Raw genomic sequence first — 21167 nt, forward strand, 5'->3', positions numbered from 1 at the left:
AGTGACGTAGAGGGGAGGAGCTATATGCAGCTCTGCTGGGTGAATCCTCTTGCACTTCCTGTTGGGGAGGAGTAATATCCCAGAAGTAATGATGACCCGTGGACTGATCACACTACAGAAGAAAGGAATTTATCAGGTAAGCATAAATTATGTTTTTTTCATCACATATGTTTGTCAGCAAATATCATCATATTACTTTCAGATGTCATTGAGTTCACAAGTTCTTAAAAAAACTGACATACAGCAATTTTGTAGAGTAAAGATATTTATCTATACAAAAAACAAACTCACTTATCTTTTTAAAACACACACAGTTTGTTTTTCACCTAATATTCACAAAAACATCATCATATTACTTTTTTCTCATCACATATCTTGTCAGCAAATATCATCATAATACTTTTTTTCTCATCATATATGTTTGTCAGCAGATATCATCATATTACTTTCAGATGTCATTGAGTTTACACATTTTTTTTAAAAACACTGACATACATCATTTTTGTAAACATCTTATCTATCCAAAACCAAATCTCACTTATATATTGTTTAAAAAACACACATAGGACTTTATCCCCCTTATAACCACAAAGCAAAAATAAACATTTATACATCACAAATACAAATAAGCATAATGCAAACATCTTAATAAAATGATTTCATCTATACATATTGCTGTGTTAAGTAAAACGGTGGGGGTGGGTGAGGGTGGTTGTGGGCGTGAAACTTAAAAATCGCTGTCCCTGATCTTTTGGTGTAAGTATATAAGGTATGATATTTACTCTAAACTGTCTTTTATAATAATTAATTCTAAACTTTTAAACTAAGTAATGTTATCTTAGCTGAATAAAAAAAACATCTCTTATAGAAATATTTTTTTTCTATGTTATTTTAAAAACCTCTCTTTTTACCACCCCTGCTTGGATGCCAATATGTGTACCAACAAACTCTTTTATACTTTTTATTGTAAAGTGTTACACTAAGTAATTAAGCTTAACTTATATTAATGAAACTAATGTTACCATCAGTTTACAACAGCTTTTCACTTTTATCACCCTTATAACCACACAGCAGAAATAAACATTTATACAGCACAAATACAAATAAGCATAATACAAACATCTAAATAAAATGATTAACTCGGCCTATTATAAAGCAAATTCTCAATTATCTTTTTAAATTGACTTTATACCCACAAAACAAAAATAAACATTTATACATCACAAATACAAATAAGCATAATGCAAACATCTTAATAAAATGATTAACTCACCATATTATTTTATTTTAAACTCACATATCTGTACACAGCTGATGAAGAAATTAAAAACAAATACAAACGCTCAAATACAATATTTTATAAACATTGCATTTACTACCTCTGCCCCACATTTCTGTAACAACAAGATAATTTCATCTATACATATTGCTGTGTTAAGTAAAACGGTGGGGGTAGGGTGGTTGTGGGTGTGAAACTTAAAAAGCGCTGTCCCTGATCTTTGGATCTTTTGGTGTGGGTATATAAGTTATGATATTTACTCTAAACTGTCTTTTATAATAATTAATTCTAAACTTTTAAACTAAGTAATGTTATCTTAGCTGAATAAAAAATAAAGAAAAATAAAGATTTATCTATCTTTTTTAAAAACCTCTCCTTTTACCAACCCTGCTTGGATGACAATATGTGTACCAACAACCTCTTTTATACTTTTTATTGTAAAGTGTTACACTAAGTAATTAAGCTTAACTTATATTAATGAAACTAATGTCACCATCAGTTTACACAGTTTACAACAGCAATGTCTTTTCATTGTGACCACTTAATATAGCTAGTGATTTTTAACCTCTCATACTAATAATATATCACTTAATGCACTTGTTGGCTATATCAGATGAGTCTATTTTCATCTTGTTTACTAAGGACAAACTGCATTTGTATATTAGGTATGGTGTATATGAGCATATTTATATTAGGTATGGTGTATATGAACATATTTATATTTTTCCACAGGGATGCCAGTTTTATAGCAATTCAATGCAATCTCTAGGATTTTATTTGTATATTGCACTATTCACAAATAAAATTTAGTATCTGAAGATGCTGGTGTGACTTATTTGCTATAACAATGAGTGAATTTATTGTGCAAGAGTAGTGTAGGGCAAGATCCATTTATTTCTTTTCTCTCTCCCTTTTTTTTGTTGTGGGTATATATTTTGCTTTTTACCTCCATGCACTTTCCCTGGATATTGCTTTGGGACCATGTGCCTTAGTAACTGTCAAACTCACACACATTCATTTGGCTATCTTCTCTCTCAGAACACGTCCACTCCCTATTTCCCATTCATCAACCACATAAATAGTAGATGTAAACAGTATGGGCTGTTTTATGAAGCTGGGGATGCAGCTTTGGACCTTTGTGACCCTGCAACATCTAGTTAAGAAGCAAAAGTCTTAAGAAGCTGCACATGAACAAAGTTACCAGGCAGCGAAAGCTGACCACCCCATGCTAGCAACCAGTAAACTCTCTTAATAATAACTAGACTTAACCCCAGCTCTACAGAATTCTGCAATACTATACAAACTATAATAATAATCCTGCTCAGGAGCCACCATTCATGGTTAAAACAATAGATTAGGTCTCTGTATGTTAAAAGTGTAGGACATTTTATCTAATGTATAAAGGAAAATATAAACAACTTACTTATTTAGTAAAATCTGCATAGGCGTTTCCCCCAAATGATTTGAGTTATCTAGGATTTGTTATGTTTTGTTAAGTTTTCAAAAAGACAGACTTGTTTAAACTTCAGAGTTGCAAACACATTTATTAACAAATTATAATATTGAGTGCAAATCATACGATACACATAAGTAGATGTACGTATAGTGTTGGTAATGAATATATATATATATAGCTATATACAGAGCAACATATGTTAGATTTCCTTCCAATTTTTATTAACATACAGTTACACACAAATTTACAACTGCTACAAATAAAACTAATTATTTTAAGTATATTAAGTATGTCACTGAAATAAATGTATGGACATAAATATGTATATAATATACTAAAAATACATAGAGACTTGTATCAACATAAGTACTTACAAATACAGTTAAAACTGTCATAAACTTGCACAATTGGGTCATACATTAACTTAAGTACCATCCCATATAAATACTTTTATAGACATTATATCTGAACAATACACTTACATACATACATCATTTTAAATTTACATATCAATCACAAATATAAAAGCACACAAAAACACAGTTCACTCTTTACCTTGTGTACAAATACATTTAAACACAAACTACCATCAAACACCCATACCACAACATTAATGTACAGTTGACTTATAGATTTAAATAAGACTCTATATATATCTATCTCTCTGTTTAAAATAATATGTTTGTTCTAACATTATGTGAAATCAACAGTAGGTATAAAAAGATATATATATATATATATATAAACACACAGACTTGAGGTACACAGAAAATGATGTCACATTTTAATATGGGGAGGTGCCCATGCCTCTCCCCATATTAGTAGCCAAAAGGATATGTAGTAAAGTTATATGATAACACCCTTTCTTAATAAATGTATGTTTGTGATTTATGATAATAAAAATAATTAAATATGCATAATAATGAAATAAGATGACATGAGTTAACAGTAAATCGTCTATTAAAGTATATGGGATATATAATATTTAACTTTAGATTAGCAAATTTATAATAATAATAAATAGCTAAATGTGTTTAGCCATACTTTTATAGAGGTCTCATTTATCATTTGGCATGCTATATGCAGGCACACACAACATGCATGTTATAATGCATACATTTACTCGAAATAATTTTATATATTTAAAACAAGATTCATATTTTGTTTATTTTGTAATATATAAAATGGGCGCAGAAGATTTTTACTTTCAATTTTTGGATATTTGTATGCTTGATATATTTCTGTAGCATTTTAGTATGTGCCCCACTATATATAGTAACATCACTCTTTATAAGGCTGCTATGTTCAACTGAGTCTATAAAATAGGATAATGTTAGATTAATAATATCAGTTCTAGTTCATATGTGTCTCTGTTACTGAAATAATTATAGTAACAAAGTTAACATACCTAAATATATTTCTTACAGAAGATTCCATTTCAAGCTTCAGATAACACAAAGAACGTATTTATTACATATTTACTTCTAAACATAATACATTATTTATATTTCTGTTCTAGAAAATAACATTGGTAATTAAGATCAACTGCATTGAATATCTTTACTGGTAACAATCTAAGTTTAATACCTGGCTTATTCATTTTTGTTTGAAATTACTACTTTTTAGCAGTTTTCTTGCATTGGTTTGTATTTATGCTAAGCATGTGTTTATTGTTTGTCTTTGTACTAGATGCATAATAGTGTAATCGCTTTATGTATTGAATCTGTTTTCCTGCATAGAGAGTGCTAAATACAGAAAGGTATATAGGTTATGATCAGCATCAATTCTTCTTGCATTGAGAGTGTTAAATACAGTAAGGTGTTTATCAGCCTTTATTATTTCTTGCAGTGAAGGGGCTAAAAAATAAATAAAAAAATAATCTTTTTATGTCACAACAGTACAAAGACTTGTATTTTAAAATGTAAAGAGTGCTCCACTAACATAAACCCCACCCAAACTCTAATCTAAGAAAAAAATGTTGCTGGGCTGTCCATTAGTCTGTTGTGGACACTTGATAGCCAACACCCTGCATTAGCCACAAGAAAAAACAACAACTAGATGTACATGAAGTAGCAGTCTAAATCAATACTTTGTCAATATATGTAGCTTTCATTTCATCAATCTTCATCATCAAGGTAATGCTACACGTCACTTTTATGTTGTTTAAGAAAGTTTGTTAAGAATTATTAGATAATTAAAAGTAAATCTCTATGTTTTTAAAATATTTTCTTAATGGAAAAAAATTTTTTAATATAAAAACTATGGAACTTGGTACAGATAACTACACTAAAAAAAAATTTTTTTAAAAAAATGTTTTAGTTATTCAAGTAATGATATCAATTTATAAAGGATACGACTTGATTTTCGGATACATTGCGACTGCCAAATACATTAACATGTTTTGCTGTTCATACTAGTAACCATACTACTCTTTTAAACTTGCAATCTCCCTTTATAATATTTACATAGATTAACTTAAATTCAAAATAGTAATATTTTATTGTATAAAAGTATACATGGAAACATTTAAAACTTAAGAGATGGCACGCTAACTTGGGACAAGGTAAAGAACTTTCCAGAATATGTTTGGCACTTCTATGGTGGTGAGTAAATAGCTGATCCCAAAACCCAGAGATTTGACAAGAGTTTGAAGAAATTTTAAGTTTCGCTGGCAATGGCAAGTGGTATTTATTTATCCCATTCATTTTAAAATAAAATAAATGGTAACACTTCATGAAATAATCTAAATAAAATGTTGATGGTATTGTAGGTGCGCAATCAGAAAAATATACCTTCCAAGACCTTCCAAGAAAAGGGATAGCACAATCTGCCCTAATAGCTTTTGCTAATTACTAGATGGTCCTTTGTAAATTATGGAGTTAAAATATCAAATGCTCCTGTTGAAATTATTTGCATTTCTCACATTTTGAAGGCTCTAGAATTACTCATTCTTTAATATTAGATATATTAAAACTTGCACAACCCTGAAGAAATAATGTAATATATAGTTGAAAATAAGAATCTAGTTTTTTTTCTGTTAAGACATTAAAGTTAATCCATCTTTAATATTGTCTTAAATGAATAAATTAACATTTAATTTGAAATATTTTTCCTTTTACCATAAAATAGGTATATCCAGTTGCCTTAAGTGTGATACGTGGAAACTTATAATTTTCTATACTTCTATTTTAAGAAAAGAAAAAGCTATATAATTTATACAACAACTCATAACACTTACACCAAGTCCAATTTTGATTGTGTTTATAGAAGAGTAATTTACTTAAATAATTGTGTAAATATTAATAATTAAAAAATTGATTGTTTTGTAATGATTATATGAGCCAGATGTATTTGACAAGTATCTGGATTCCTGATAAATAGTACTTTATATTTGTAGCTAGTTTTCTACTAAAGTAAGGAGTTGTCACACACTTTAGAAGTGGATGATTTATTAAGGAACACTAGTGTGTTAAAGTTTCCCCAACACTAGACTAATTATACATGTCTGTTCATTTAAGAAGTGAAAGACAAACTTAATCACCATTTTGTTTATGTATAGAATTATACATCTATAGTAAAATCTGTCCCTCAGTCTTACGATATGTTTTATTTTCTCTATATTTTAATCCTACTTGATTATGAAACTGTTAAGGGGTCCACAAAATTAAGAAGTCACATTTTATCATTTTTTTTCTCTTCTTAATATATGCTGCTTGGTTTCATCTTTCAAACATTAAATTATTATTTTTCTGTAAACCTACCAATTTGCAAACAAAAAATTAAAAGTTTTAACTCTGAATTTTTTTAAAAAAATGATTAACTCAATCAAATCACTCAAAACATTCAATTTTTTAATTATTAATATTTACACAATTATTTAAGTAAATTACTCTTCTATAAACACAATCAAAATTGGACTTGGTGTAAGTGTTATGAGTTGTTGCATCAATTGTATAGCTTTTTCTTTTCTTAAAATAGAAGTATAGAAAATTATAAGTTTCCACGTATCACACTTAAGGCAACTGGATATACCTATTTTATGGTAAAAGGAAAAATATTTCAAATTAAATGTTAATTATTTAATATTGTCTTAAATATTTAAGACAATATTAAAGATGGATTAACTTTAATGTCTTAACAGAAAAAAAACTAGATTCTTATTTTCAACTATATATTACATTATTTCTTCAGGGTTGTGCAAGTTTTAATATATCTAATATTAAAGAATGAGTAATTCTAGAGCCTTCAAAATGTGAGAAATGCAAATAATTTCAACAGGAGCATTTGATATTTTAACTCCATAATTTACAAAGGACCATCTAGTAATTAGCAAAAGCTATTAGGGCAGATTGTGCTATCCCTTTTCTTGGAAGGTCTTGGAAGGTATATTTTTCTGATTGCGCACCTACAATACCATCAACATTTTATTTAGATTATTTCATGAAGTGTTACCATTTATTTTATTTTAAAATGAATGGGATAAATAAATACCACTTGCCATTGCCAGCGAAACTTAAAATTTCTTCAAACTCTTGTCAAATCTCTGGGTTTTGGGATCAGCTATTTACTCACCACCATAGAAGAGCCAAACATATTCTGGAAAGTTCTTTACCTTGTCCCAAGTTAGCGTGCCATCTCTTAAGTTTTAAATGTTTCCATGTATACTTTTATACAATAAAATATTACTATTTTGAATTTAAGTTAATCTATGTAAATATTATAAAGGGAGATTGCAAGTTTAAAAGAGTAGTATGGTTACTAGTATGAACAGCAAAACATGTTAATGTATTTGGCAGTCGCAATGTATCCGAAAATCAAGTCGTATCCTTTATAAATTGATATCATTACTTGAATAACTAAAACATTTTTTAAAAAAAATTTTTTTTAGTGTAGTTATCTGTACCAAGTTCCATAGTTTTTATATTAAAAAATTTTTTTCCATTAAGAAAATATTTTAAAAACATAGAGATCTACTTTTAATTATCTAATAATTCTTAACAAACTTTCTTAAACAACATAAAAGTGACGTGTAGCATTACCTTGATGATGAAGATTGATGAAATGAAAGCTACATATATTGACAAAGTATTGATTTAGACTGCTACTTCATGTACATCTAGTTGTTGTTTTTTCTTGTGGCTAATGCAGGGTGTTGGCTATCAAGTGTCCACAACAGACTAATGGACAGCCCAGCAACATTTTTTTCTTAGATTAGAGTTTGGGTGGGGTTTATGTTAGTGGAGCACTCTTTACATTTTAAAATACAAGTCTTTGTACTGTTGTGACGTAAAAAGATTATTTTTTTATTTATTTTTTAGCCCCTTCACTGCAAGAAATAATAAAGGCTGATAAACACCTTACTGTATTTAACACTCTCAATGCAAGAAGAATTGATGCTGATCATAACCTATATACCTTTCTGTATTTAGCACTCTCTATGCAGGAAAACAGATTCAATACATAAAGCGATTACACTATTATGCATCTAGTACAAAGACAAACAATAAACACATGCTTAGCATAAATACAAACCAATGCAAGAAAACTGCTAAAAAGTAGTAATTTCAAACAAAAATGAATAAGCCAGGTATTAAACTTAGATTGTTACCAGTAAAGATATTCAATGCAGTTGATCTTAATTACCAATGTTATTTTCTAGAACAGAAATATAAATAATGTATTATGTTTAGAAGTAAATATGTAATAAATACGTTCTTTGTGTTATCTGAAGCTTGAAATGGAATCTTCTGTAAGAAATATATTTAGGTATGTTAACTTTGTTACTATAATTATTTCAGTAACAGAGACACATATGAACTAGAACTGATATTATTAATCTAACATTATCCTATTTTATAGACTCAGTTGAACATAGCAGCCTTATAAAGAGTGATGTTACTATATATAGTGGGGCACATACTAAAATGCTACAGAAATATATCAAGCATACAAATATCCAAAAATTGAAAGTAAAAATCTTCTGCGCCCATTTTATATATTACAAAATAAACAAAATATGAATCTTGTTTTAAATATATAAAATTATTTAGAGTAAATGTATGCATTATAACATGCATGTTGTGTGTGCCTGCATATAGCATGCCAAATGATAAATGAGACCTCTATAAAAGTATGGCTAAACACATTTAGCTATTTATTATTATTATAAATTTGCTAATCTAAAGTTAAATATTATATATCCCATATACTTTAATAGACGATTTACTGTTAACTCATGTCATCTTATTTCATTATTATGCATATTTAATTATTTTTATTATCATAAATCACAAACATACATTTATTAAGAAAGGGTGTTATCATATAACTTTACTACATATCCTTTTGGCTACTAATATGGGGAGAGGCATGGGCACCTCCCCATATTAAAATGTGACATCATTTTCTGTGTACCTCAAGTCTGTGTGTTTATATATATATATATATCTTTTTATACCTACTGTTGATTTCACATAATGTTAGAACAAACATATTATTTTAAACAGAGAGATAGATATATATAGAGTCTTATTTAAATCTATAAGTCAACTGTACATTAATGTTGTGGTATGGGTGTTTGATGGTAGTTTGTGTTTAAATGTATTTGTACACAAGGTAAAGAGTGAACTGTGTTTTTGTGTGCTTTTATATTTGTGATTGATATGTAAATTTAAAATGATGTATGTATGTAAGTGTATTGTTCAGATATAATGTCTATAAAAGTATTTATATGGGATGGTACTTAAGTTAATGTATGACCCAATTGTGCAAGTTTATGACAGTTTTAACTGTATTTGTAAGTACTTATGTTGATACAAGTCTCTATGTATTTTTAGTATATTATATACATATTTATGTCCATACATTTATTTCAGTGACATACTTAATATACTTAAAATAATTAGTTTTATTTGTAGCAGTTGTAAATTTGTGTGTAACTGTATGTTAATAAAAATTGGAAGGAAATCTAACATATGTTGCTCTGTATATAGCTATATATATATATTCATTACCAACACTATACGTACATCTACTTATGTGTATCGTATGATTTGCACTCAATATTATAATTTGTTAATAAATGTGTTTGCAACTCTGAAGTTTAAACAAGTCTGTCTTTTTGAAAACTTAACAAAACATAACAAATCCTAGATAACTCAAATCATTTGGGGGAAACGCCTATGCAGATTTTACTAAATAAGTAAGTTGTTTATATTTTCCTTTATACATTAGATAAAATGTCCTACACTTTTAACATACAGAGACCTAATCTATTGTTTTAACCATGAATGGTGGCTCCTGAGCAGGATTATTATTATAGTTTGTATAGTATTGCAGAATTCTGTAGAGCTGGGGTTAAGTCTAGTTATTATTAAGAGAGTTTACTGGTTGCTAGCATGGGGTGGTCAGCTTTCGCTGCCTGGTAACTTTGTTCATGTGCAGCTTCTTAAGACTTTTGCTTCTTAACTAGATGTTGCAGGGTCACAAAGGTCCAAAGCTGCATCCCCAGCTTCATAAAACAGCCCATACTGTTTACATCTACTATTTATGTGGTTGATGAATGGGAAATAGGGAGTGGACGTGTTCTGAGAGAGAAGATAGCCAAATGAATGTGTGTGAGTTTGACAGTTACTAAGGCACATGGTCCCAAAACAATATCCAGGGAAAGTGCATGGAGGTAAAAAGCAAAATATATACCCACAACAAAAAAAAGGGAGAGAGAAAAGAAATAAGTGGATCTTGCCCTACACTACTCTTGCACAATAAATTCACTCATTGTTATAGCAAATAAGTCACACCAGCATCTTCAGATACTAAATTTTATTTGTGAATAGTGCAATATACAAATAAAATCCTAGAGATTGCATTGAATTGCTATAAAACTGGCATCCCTGTGGAAAAATATAAATATGTTCATATACACCATACCTAATATAAATATGCTCATATACACCATACCTAATATACAAATGCAGTTTGTCCTTAGTAAACAAGATGAAAATAGACTCATCTGATATAGCCAACAAGTGCATTAAGTGATATATTATTAGTATGAGAGGTTAAAAATCACTAGCTATATTAAGTGGTCACAATGAAAAGACATTGCTGTTGTAAACTGTGTAAACTGATGGTGACATTAGTTTCATTAATATAAGTTAAGCTTAATTACTTAGTGTAACACTTTACAATAAAAAGTATAAAAGAGGTTGTTGGTACACATATTGTCATCCAAGCAGGGTTGGTAAAAGGAGAGGTTTTTAAAAAAGATAGATAAATCTTTATTTTTCTTTATTTTTTATTCAGCTAAGATAACATTACTTAGTTTAAAAGTTTAGAATTAATTATTATAAAAGACAGTTTAGAGTAAATATCATAACTTATATACCCACACCAAAAGATCCAAAGATCAGGGACAGCGCTTTTTAAGTTTCACACCCACAACCACCCTACCCCCACCGTTTTACTTAACACAGCAATATGTATAGATGAAATTATCTTGTTGTTACAGAAATGTGGGGCAGAGGTAGTAAATGCAATGTTTATAAAATATTGTATTTGAGCGTTTGTATTTGTTTTTAATTTCTTCATCAGCTGTGTACAGATATGTGAGTTTAAAATAAAATAATATGGTGAGTTAATCATTTTATTAAGATGTTTGCATTATGCTTATTTGTATTTGTGATGTATAAATGTTTATTTTTGTTTTGTGGGTATAAAGTCAATTTAAAAAGATAATTGAGAATTTGCTTTATAATAGGCCGAGTTAATCATTTTATTTAGATGTTTGTATTATGCTTATTTGTATTTGTGCTGTATAAATGTTTATTTCTGCTGTGTGGTTATAAGGGTGATAAAAGTGAAAAGCTGTTGTAAACTGATGGTAACATTAGTTTCATTAATATAAGTTAAGCTTAATTACTTAGTGTAACACTTTACAATAAAAAGTATAAAAGAGTTTGTTGGTACACATATTGGCATCCAAGCAGGGGTGGTAAAAAGAGAGGTTTTTAAAATAAGATAGAAAAAAAATATTTCTATAAGAGATGTTTTTTTTATTCAGCTAAGATAACATTACTTAGTTTAAAAGTTTAGAATTAATTATTATAAAAGACAGTTTAGAGTAAATATCATACCTTATATACTTACACCAAAAGATCAGGGACAGCGATTTTTAAGTTTCACGCCCACAACCACCCTCACCCACCCCCACCGTTTTACTTAACACAGCAATATGTATAGATGAAATCATTTTATTAAGATGTTTGCATTATGCTTATTTGTATTTGTGATGTATAAATGTTTATTTTTGCTTTGTGGTTATAAGGGGGATAAAGTCCTATGTGTGTTTTTTAAACAATATATAAGTGAGATTTGGTTTTGGATAGATAAGATGTTTACAAAAATGATGTATGTCAGTGTTTTTAAAAAAAATGTGTAAACTCAATGACATCTGAAAGTAATATGATGATATCTGCTGACAAACATATATGATGAGAAAAAAAGTATTATGATGATATTTGCTGACAAGATATGTGATGAGAAAAAAGTAATATGATGATGTTTTTGTGAATATTAGGTGAAAAACAAACTGTGTGTGTTTTAAAAAGATAAGTGAGTTTGTTTTTTGTATAGATAAATATCTTTACTCTACAAAATTGCTGTATGTCAGTTTTTTTAAGAACTTGTGAACTCAATGACATCTGAAAGTAATATGATGATATTTGCTGACAAACATATGTGATGAAAAAAACATAATTTATGCTTACCTGATAAATTCCTTTCTTCTGTAGTGTGATCAGTCCACGGGTCATCATTACTTCTGGGATATTACTCCTCCCCAACAGGAAGTGCAAGAGGATTCACCCAGCAGAGCTGCATATAGCTCCTCCCCTCTACGTCACTCCCAGTCATTCGACCAAGGACCAACGAGAAAGGAAAAGCCAAGGGTGAAGTGGTGACTGGAGTATAAATTAAAAAATATTTACCTGCCTTAAAAACAGGGCGGGCCGTGGACTGATCACACTACAGAAGAAAGGAATTTATCAGGTAAGCATAAATTATGTTTTCTTCTGTTAAGTGTGATCAGTCCACGGGTCATCATTACTTCTGGGATACCAATACCAAAGCAAAAGTACACGGATGACGGGAGGGATAGGCAGGCTCTTTATACAGAAGGAACCACTGCCTGAAGAACCTTTCTCCCAAAAATAGCCTCCGATGAAGCAAAAGTGTCAAATTTGTAAAATTTGGAAAAAGTATGAAGCGAAGACCAAGTTGCAGCCTTGCAAATCTGTTCAACAGAGGCCTCATTCTTGAAGGCCCAAGTGGAAGCCACAGCTCTAGTAGAATGAGCTGTAATTCTTTCAGGAGGCTGCTGTCCAGCAGTCTCATAAGCTAAACGAATTATGCTACGAAGCCAAAAAGAAAGAGAGGTAGCGGAAGCTTTTTGACCTCTCCTCTGCCCAGAGTAAATGACAAACAGAGAAGACGTTTGTCGAAATTCCTTAGTTGCCTGTAAGTAAAATTTTAGAGCACGGACTACATCCAGGTTGTGCAGTAGACGTTCCTTCTTTGAAGAAGGATTTGGGCATAAAGAAGGAACAACAATCTCTTGATTGATATTCCTGTTAGTAACTACCTTAGGTAAGAACCCAGGTTTAGTACGCAGGACTACCTTATCCGAATGAAAAATCAAATAAGGAGAATCACAATGTAAGGCTGATAATTCAGAGACTCTTCGAGCCGAGGAAATAGCCATTAAAAATAGAACTTTCCAAGATAACAACTTTATATCAATGGAATGAAGGGGTTCAAACGGAACGCCCTGTAAAACATTAAGAACAAGGTTTAAACTCCATGGTGGAGCAACAGTTTTAAACACAGGCTTAATCCTGGCCAAAGCCTGACAAAAAGCCTGGACGTCAGGAACTTCTGACAGACGTTTGTGTAACAGAATGGACAGAGCTGAGATCTGTCCCTTTAATGAACTAGCAGATAAACCCTTTTCTAAACCTTCTTGTAGAAAAGACAATATCCTAGGAATCCTAACCTTACTCCAAGAGTAACCTTTGGATTCACACCAATATAGGTATTTACGCCATATCTTATGGTAAATCTTTCTGGTAACAGGTTTCCTAGCCTGTATTAAGGTATCAATAACTGACTCAGAAAACCCACGTCTTGATAAAATCAAGCGTTCAATTTCCAAGCAGTCAGCTTCAGAGAAGTTAGATTTTGATGTTTGAAGGGACCCTGTATCAGAAGGTCCTGTTTCAGAGGTAGAGACCAAGGTGGACAGGATGACATGTCCACCAGGTCTGCATACCAAGTCCTGCGTGGCCACGCAGGTGCTATTAGAATCACTGATGCTCTCTCTTGTTTGATTCTGGCAATCAATCGAGGAAGCAACGGGAAGGGTGGAAACACGTAAGCCATCCTGAAGTCCCAAGGTGCTGTCAGAGCATCTATCAGGACTGCTCCTGGATCCCTGGATCTGGACCCGTAACGAGGAAGCTTGGCGTTCTGTCGAGACGCCATGAGATCTATCTCTGGTTTGCCCCAACGTCGAAGTATTTGGGCAAAGACCTCCGGATGAAGTTCCCACTCCCCCGGATGAAAAGTCTGACGACTTAAGAAATCCGCCTCCCAGTTCTCCACTCCCGGGATGTGGATTGCTGAAAGGTGGCAAGAGTGAGACTCTGCCCAGCGAATTATCTTTGATACTTCCATCATAGCTAGGGAGCTTCTTGTCCCTCCCTGATGGTTGATGTAAGCTACAGTCGTGATGTTGTCCGACTGAAACCTGATGAACCCCCGAGTTGTCAACTGGGGCCAAGCCAGGAGGGCATTGAGAACTGCTCTCAATTCCAGAATGTTTATTGGCAGGAGACTCTCCTCCTGACTCCATTGTCCCTGAGCCTTCAGAGAATTCCAGACGGCACCCCAACCTAGAAGGCTGGCGTCTGTTGTTACAATTGTCCAGTCTAGTCTGCTGAATGGCATCCCCCTGGACAGATGTGGCCGAGAAAGCCACCATAGAAGAGAATTTCTGGTCTCTTGATCCAGATTCAGAGAAGGGGATAAGTCTGAGTAATCCCCATTCCACTGACTTAGCATGCACAGTTGCAGTGGTCTGAGGTGTAAGCGTGCAAAGGGTACTATGTCCATTGCCGCTACCATTAAGCCGATTACCTCCATGCATTGAGCCACTGACGGGTGTTGAATGGAATGAAGGGTGCGGCAAGCACTTTGAAGTCTTGTTAGCCTGTCCTCTGTCAGGTAAATCTTCATTTCTACAGAATCTATAAGAGTCCCCAGGAAGGGAACTCTTGTGAGTGGAACGAGTGAACTTTTCTTTTCGTTCACCTTCCATCCATGTGACCTTAGAAATGCCAGCACTAACTCTGTATGAGACTTGGCAGTTTGAAAGCTTGAAGCTTGTATCAGAATGTCGTCTAGGTATGGAGCTACCGAGATTCCCCGCGGTCTTAGTACCGCCAGAAGAGCACCCAGAACCTTTGTGAAGATTCTTGGAGCTGTAGCCAATCCGAATGGAAGAGCCACAAACTGGTAATGCCTGTCTAGGAAGGCAAACCTTAGGTACCGATAATGATCTTTGTGAATCGGTATGTGAAGGTAAGCATCTTTTAAATCTACAGTGGTCATGTACTGACCCTCTTGGATCATAGGTAAAATTGTCCGAATAGTCTCCATCTTGAACGATGGAACTCTTAGGAATTTGTTTAGGATCTTTAAGTCCAGGATTGGTCTGAAAGTTCCCTCTTTTTTGGGAACCACAAACAGATTTGAGTAAAACCCCTGTCCCTGTTCCGATCGTGGAACTGGATGGAGTACTCCCATTAACAAGAGCTCTTGTACGCAGCGTAGAAACGCCTCTTTCTTTGTCTGGATTGTTGACAATCTTGACAGATGAAATCTCTCTCTTGGAGGAGAGTATTTGAAGTCCAGAAGGTATCCCTGAGATATTATCTCTAGCGCCCAGGGATCCTGAACATCTCTTGCCCAAGCCTGGGCGAAGAGAGAAAGTCTGCCCCCCACTAGATCCGATCCCGGATCGGGGGCCCTCAATTCATGCTGTTTTAGGGGCAGCAGCAGGTTTCCTAGTCTGCTTGCCCTTGTTCCAGGACTGGTTAGGTTTCCAGCCTTGTCTGTAGCGAGCAACAGCTCCTTCCTGTTTTGGTGCAGAGGAAGTTGATGCTGCTCCTGCTTTGAAATTACGAAAGGAACGAAAATTAGACTGTCTAGTCTTGGCTTTGGCTTTGTCCTGAGGCAGGGCATGGCCTTTACCTCCCGTAATGTCAGCGATAATCTCTTTCAACCCAGGCCCGAATAAGGTCTGCCCTTTGAAAGGTATACTAAGCAATTTAGACTTAGAAGTAACATCAGCTGACCAGGATTTTAGCCACAGCGCCCTGCGTGCCTGAATGGCGAATCCTGAATTCTTCGCCGTAAGTTTAGTAAGATGTACTACGGCCTCCGAAATGAATGAATTAGCTAGTTTAAGGACTCTAAGCCTGTCCGTAATGTCGTCCAGAGTAGCTGAACCAATGTTCTCTTCCAGAGACTCAATCCAGAATGCCGCTGCAGCCGTGATCGGCGCAATGCATGCAAGGGGTTGCAATATAAAACCTTGTTGAACAAACATTTTCTTAAGGTAACCCTCTAATTTTTTATCCATTGGATCTGAAAAAGCACAGCTATCCTCCACCGGGATAGTGGTACGCTTAGCTAAGGTAGAAACTGCTCCCTCCACCTTAGGGACCGTTTGCCATAAGTCCCTTGTGGTGGCGTCTATTGGAAACATTTTTCTAAATATCGGAGGGGGTGAGAACGGCACACCGGGTCTATCCCACTCCTTAGTAACAATTTCAGTAAGTCTCTTAGGTATAGGAAAAACCTCAGTACTCGTCGGTACCGCAAAATATTTATCCAACCTACACATTTTCTCTGGTATTGCAACTGTGTTACAATCATTCAGAGCCGCTAACACCTCCCCTAGTAATACACGGAGGTTTTCCAGTTTAAATTTAAAATTTGAAATATCTGAATCCAGTCTGTTTGGATCAGAACCGTCACCCACAGAATGAAGTTCTCCGTCCTCATGTTCTGCCACCTGTGACGCAGTGTCTGACATGGCCCTAATATTATCAGCGCACTCTGTTCTCACCCCAGAGTGATCACGCTTACCTCTTAGTTCTGGTAATTTAGCCAAAACCTCAGTCATAACAGTAGCCATATCCTGTAATGTGATTTGTAATGGCCGCCCAGATGTACTCGGCGCTACAATATCACGCACCTCCCTCTGAGCGGGAGATGTAGGTACTGACACGTGAGGCGAGTTAGTCGGCATAACTCTCCCCTCGTTGTTTGGTGAAATTTGTTCAATTTGTACAGATTGACTTTTATTTAAAGTAGCATCAATACAGTTAGTACATAAATTTCTATTGGGCTCCACTTTGGCATTGCAACAAATGACACAGGTATCATCCTCTGAATCAGACATGTTTAACACACTAGCAAATAAACTTGTAACTTGGAAATACAATTCAATTAGAATAATATTAAAACGTACTGTGCCTTTAAGAAGCACAGAAGATCTATGACAGTTGAAAATTAATAAATTGAAACAGTTATAGCCTCAATCCTTGTAAATAACACAACTTTAGCAAAGGTTTAATCCCATTAGCAAAGATAACAAATTCTGAAAGCAGGAAACAAATTACAGAATAAACGTTTTTTATCTCAGTCAAACTATAATTCTCACAGCTCTGCTGAGAGAAATTACCTCCCTCAAAATAAGTTTTGAAGACCCCTGAGCTCTGTAGAGATGAACCGGATCATGCAGGGAATACAATGAGTTGCTGACTGAAATATTTGATGCGTAGTAAAAGCGCCAAAAAACGGCCCCTCCCCCTCACACACAGCAGTGAGGGAGAACAGAAACTGTCAGAAAACAGATTAAGCAACTGCCAAGTGGAAAAATAGTGCCCAAACATTTATTCACTCAGTACCTCAGCAAATGAAAACGATTTTACATTCCAGCAAAAGCGTTAAACATAATCTCTAGTTATTAAACAGCTTTATGTATTTCTTACAGTGTAATTCTAGTGAAGTACCATTCCCCAGAATACTGAAGTGTAAAGTATACATACATGACATTATATCGGTATGGTAGGATTTTCTCATCAATTCCATTGTCAGAAAATAAAAACTGCTACATACCTCTATGCAGATTCATCTGCCCGCTGTCCCCTGATCTGAAGTTTACCTCTCCTCAGATGGCCGAGAAACAGCAATATGATCTTAACTACTCCGGCTAAAATCATAACAAAAACTCTGGTAGATTCTTCTTCAAACTCTGCCAGAGAGATAATAACACACTCCGGTGCTATTTTAAAATAACAAACTTTTGATTGAAGATATAAAACTAAGTATAATCACCATAGTCCTCTCACACATCCTATCTAGTCGTTGGGTGCAAGAGAATGACTGGGAGTGACGTAGAGGGGAGGAGCTATATGCAGCTCTGCTGGGTGAATCCTCTTGCACTTCCTGTTGGGGAGGAGTAATATCCTAGAAGTAATGATGACCCGTGGACTGATCACACTTAACAGAAGAAATATTAGTCATTTAACAAATGACGTATTAGATATGTCAGCATTTTAATAACATAAGTGTCAGAGCATATAAAGAAGTCTGTGCATTCAGTTCATACAATGTGCTGGCATGAAGACAGAAAAGATAATATGTACAATACTGAATTAAATTATTTGATTCACAGAAATCTTATAAGAAATGTTAACAAACTTTTTATTTTTTATTTTTTTTATAATCCCCTAATAAAAGAAAATATCAAAACAATTGAATTTTATACTCTTATACCTCCTCCTTTAAATCCTATTACATTTTATATCTTTTTTTTTTTTCATAGCAAGTCCTGACATGCCTTATTAAACCTATTGAACATTATAGAGGATATATATATTAAGATTTTATATCTCCCTTTTAATAGAATACAATATCAAAGTATACTTTATACCTTTTTTCAATTAAATAAACTTTATAGTCTTTTATAAAGCTCCTAATCAACCATATCAAAATAAGCTTAATAACCTCTTATAACCTTTTAATCCAAATCCTAATAAAAAAAACTATTTAATATCAATTTTATATCAAATACGTATTAAAAACACTTTTTTAATATCGATTTTATATCAAATTTGTATCAAAATCCCCTTTTTATATCAATTTTATATCAAATTGATATCAAAAAGTGAATTTTATATCAAATTGATATCAATAAGGGGCGTAAAAGTGGGAGTGGAAAGGGGCGGGTTTAGGGGAGGAGAAAGGGGCGTGTCCACCTGTCAAAAAAGTTTGACATAACCTCCATACTATTACTACTAGCAAAACAACACAAATATAAGTACAAGGTGTTTATTGTCCCTTTAACCCTTTCCAGCCATATAGGCTTGGTAAATGGGATGGTGGGCTGGAGGGCGTGCCTAGCGTCATAGGCACTCCCCCCTTACCTGATACCATCATTGAAATTGCGCGAAACTTAGTTCCGATGTAGACTAATTAAAGTTGTCAGGAAAGGATTAATTGTCCATTATTGCACAATTATGTCAAAAATATTTGACATTTACTGTCCATTTATTACATCATTTTTTGCACAGAGAAAGCCAAGAACATACTCAATCTAAGAGGTGGAGAAAAGGGTAGGGAAGCAGCAGTCTAATGACCGCTGCTTGATAAATCGAGACTGCAGTCATAGGGAGGCGAAGGGCTTGATAAATCGAGAACAAAATGTCTAAAATCCATGTATTTAAAGGGACAGTCTAGTCAAAATTAATTTTTCATGATTCAGATAGGGCATGTAATTTTAAACAACTTTCAATTTAATTTTATCATCAAATTTGTTTCGTTCTCTTGGTATTCTTTGTTGAAGCTATATAGGTAGGCTCATATATTATTTCTAAGTCCTTTAAGGCCGCCTTTTATCTTATTAGTGAATTTTGACAGTTTTTTTAAACTAGCACTTTCTGGCTGTGAAAAGCTAATAAAATGCACTGAGATAAGAGGCAACCTGCAGGGGCTTAGAAACAGGTAGAGATTTAGAGGTTATAAAGTATATAAATATAGAACAACACTGGTTGTGCAAAGCTGGGGAATGGTTAGTAAAGGTGTTATCTATCTTTTTAAAACAGTAAAGTAGACCGTCCCTTTAACAAAGGAGCCCAAGCACAAGATCTGTGTACTTACATGAAACCATCAATAAAGGTATTGGACAATCCAGGTGAGCCCCCTCCATATGCTGAGCTGGTTTCTCCCAGCCATACTAACTTCCCAGGCACTGTGTTATCAACTATCTACATAGCAAAAGAATATTTAGTTTTAGTTCAAAATTCCAAAAACAATGTGATCAAATATTGTTTTCGGGATATATACAACATTTTGATATAATACAAATGATGCTTTAAGCTTTTGTTTTTTCCAGACCATGTTATCAGTATTATAAATAAAAGGGACATTAAACAATACATAAACACTAGACTTAATGATGTATTTAAAGAAAAAATAGCCTGTAAATATTATGGAAATATTTAAAATAAAAATTATATTAGTTGATTAGGCTCGATAACATGAAGTGTTAAAATCTTGTTTTCTATATTTAAAAGCCAGTTATCGTAGCCTTTCCGCTAAAGACAAATAGGGACAGTCATGAATTAATTACAATGAGTAGCAATCTCAAAGTGTTAGATGTCCCTTTGCTTGCTGCAAGGTAAGGCCAATGTATTGGTGAGTACACATTTTAAAACCATAGTGGAGGAATTGGAACAATTCTAAACGGACATTGTATTGAACAGTCTCCCCCTTATGTGTTCATAGTAATTAATTTTATCTGCTGAATTAAATTGTGTAGAAAGAATATGTGTAGCCACCAATCAGCTGCTAGCTCCTAGTAGTGCATTGTTGCTCTTAAAGGGACAGTCTAGTCAAAATGAAACTTTCATGATGCAATTTAAACAACTTTCCAGTTTACTTTTAATCATCAAATTTGCTTTGTTCTCTTGGTATTCTTAATCGAAAGCTAACTCTAGGTAGGCACATATGCTAATTTCTAAGCCCTTGAAGGCTGCCTTTTATCTCAATGCATTTGACAGTGTTTCACGGCTAGAGGGCGTTAGTTCATGTGTTTCATACAAATAACATTGTGCACATGCACGTGGAATTACTTATGAGAGGGCACTAATTGGCTAAAATGCAAGTCTGTCAAAAGAACTGAGATAAGGGGCAGTCTGCAGAGGCTTGGACACAAGGAAATCACAGAAGTAAAAAGCATATTAATATAACTGTGTTGGTTATGCAAAACTGGTGAATGGGTAAATGGATTATCTATCTTTTTAA

General features: G+C 33.4%; 1 protein-coding gene across 3 annotated transcripts in view; it reads right to left on the reverse strand.

The window, feature by feature from the left end:
- HPSE (heparanase) overlaps window positions 1-21167 on the reverse strand; it is a 95415-nt gene that overhangs the window by 14444 nt on the left and 59804 nt on the right. For all 3 annotated transcript variants that reach the window (XM_053703242.1, XM_053703241.1, XM_053703243.1), the window contains one exon: window positions 20022-20128. In XM_053703242.1, the coding sequence (XP_053559217.1) occupies window positions 20022-20128 (107 nt within the window). The remainder of the gene's footprint in view (window positions 1-20021; window positions 20129-21167) is intronic.

Source organism: Bombina bombina, chromosome 2 (genome assembly GCF_027579735.1).
Source record: "Bombina bombina isolate aBomBom1 chromosome 2, aBomBom1.pri, whole genome shotgun sequence".
NCBI classification, from domain to species: domain Eukaryota; kingdom Metazoa; phylum Chordata; class Amphibia; order Anura; family Bombinatoridae; genus Bombina; species Bombina bombina.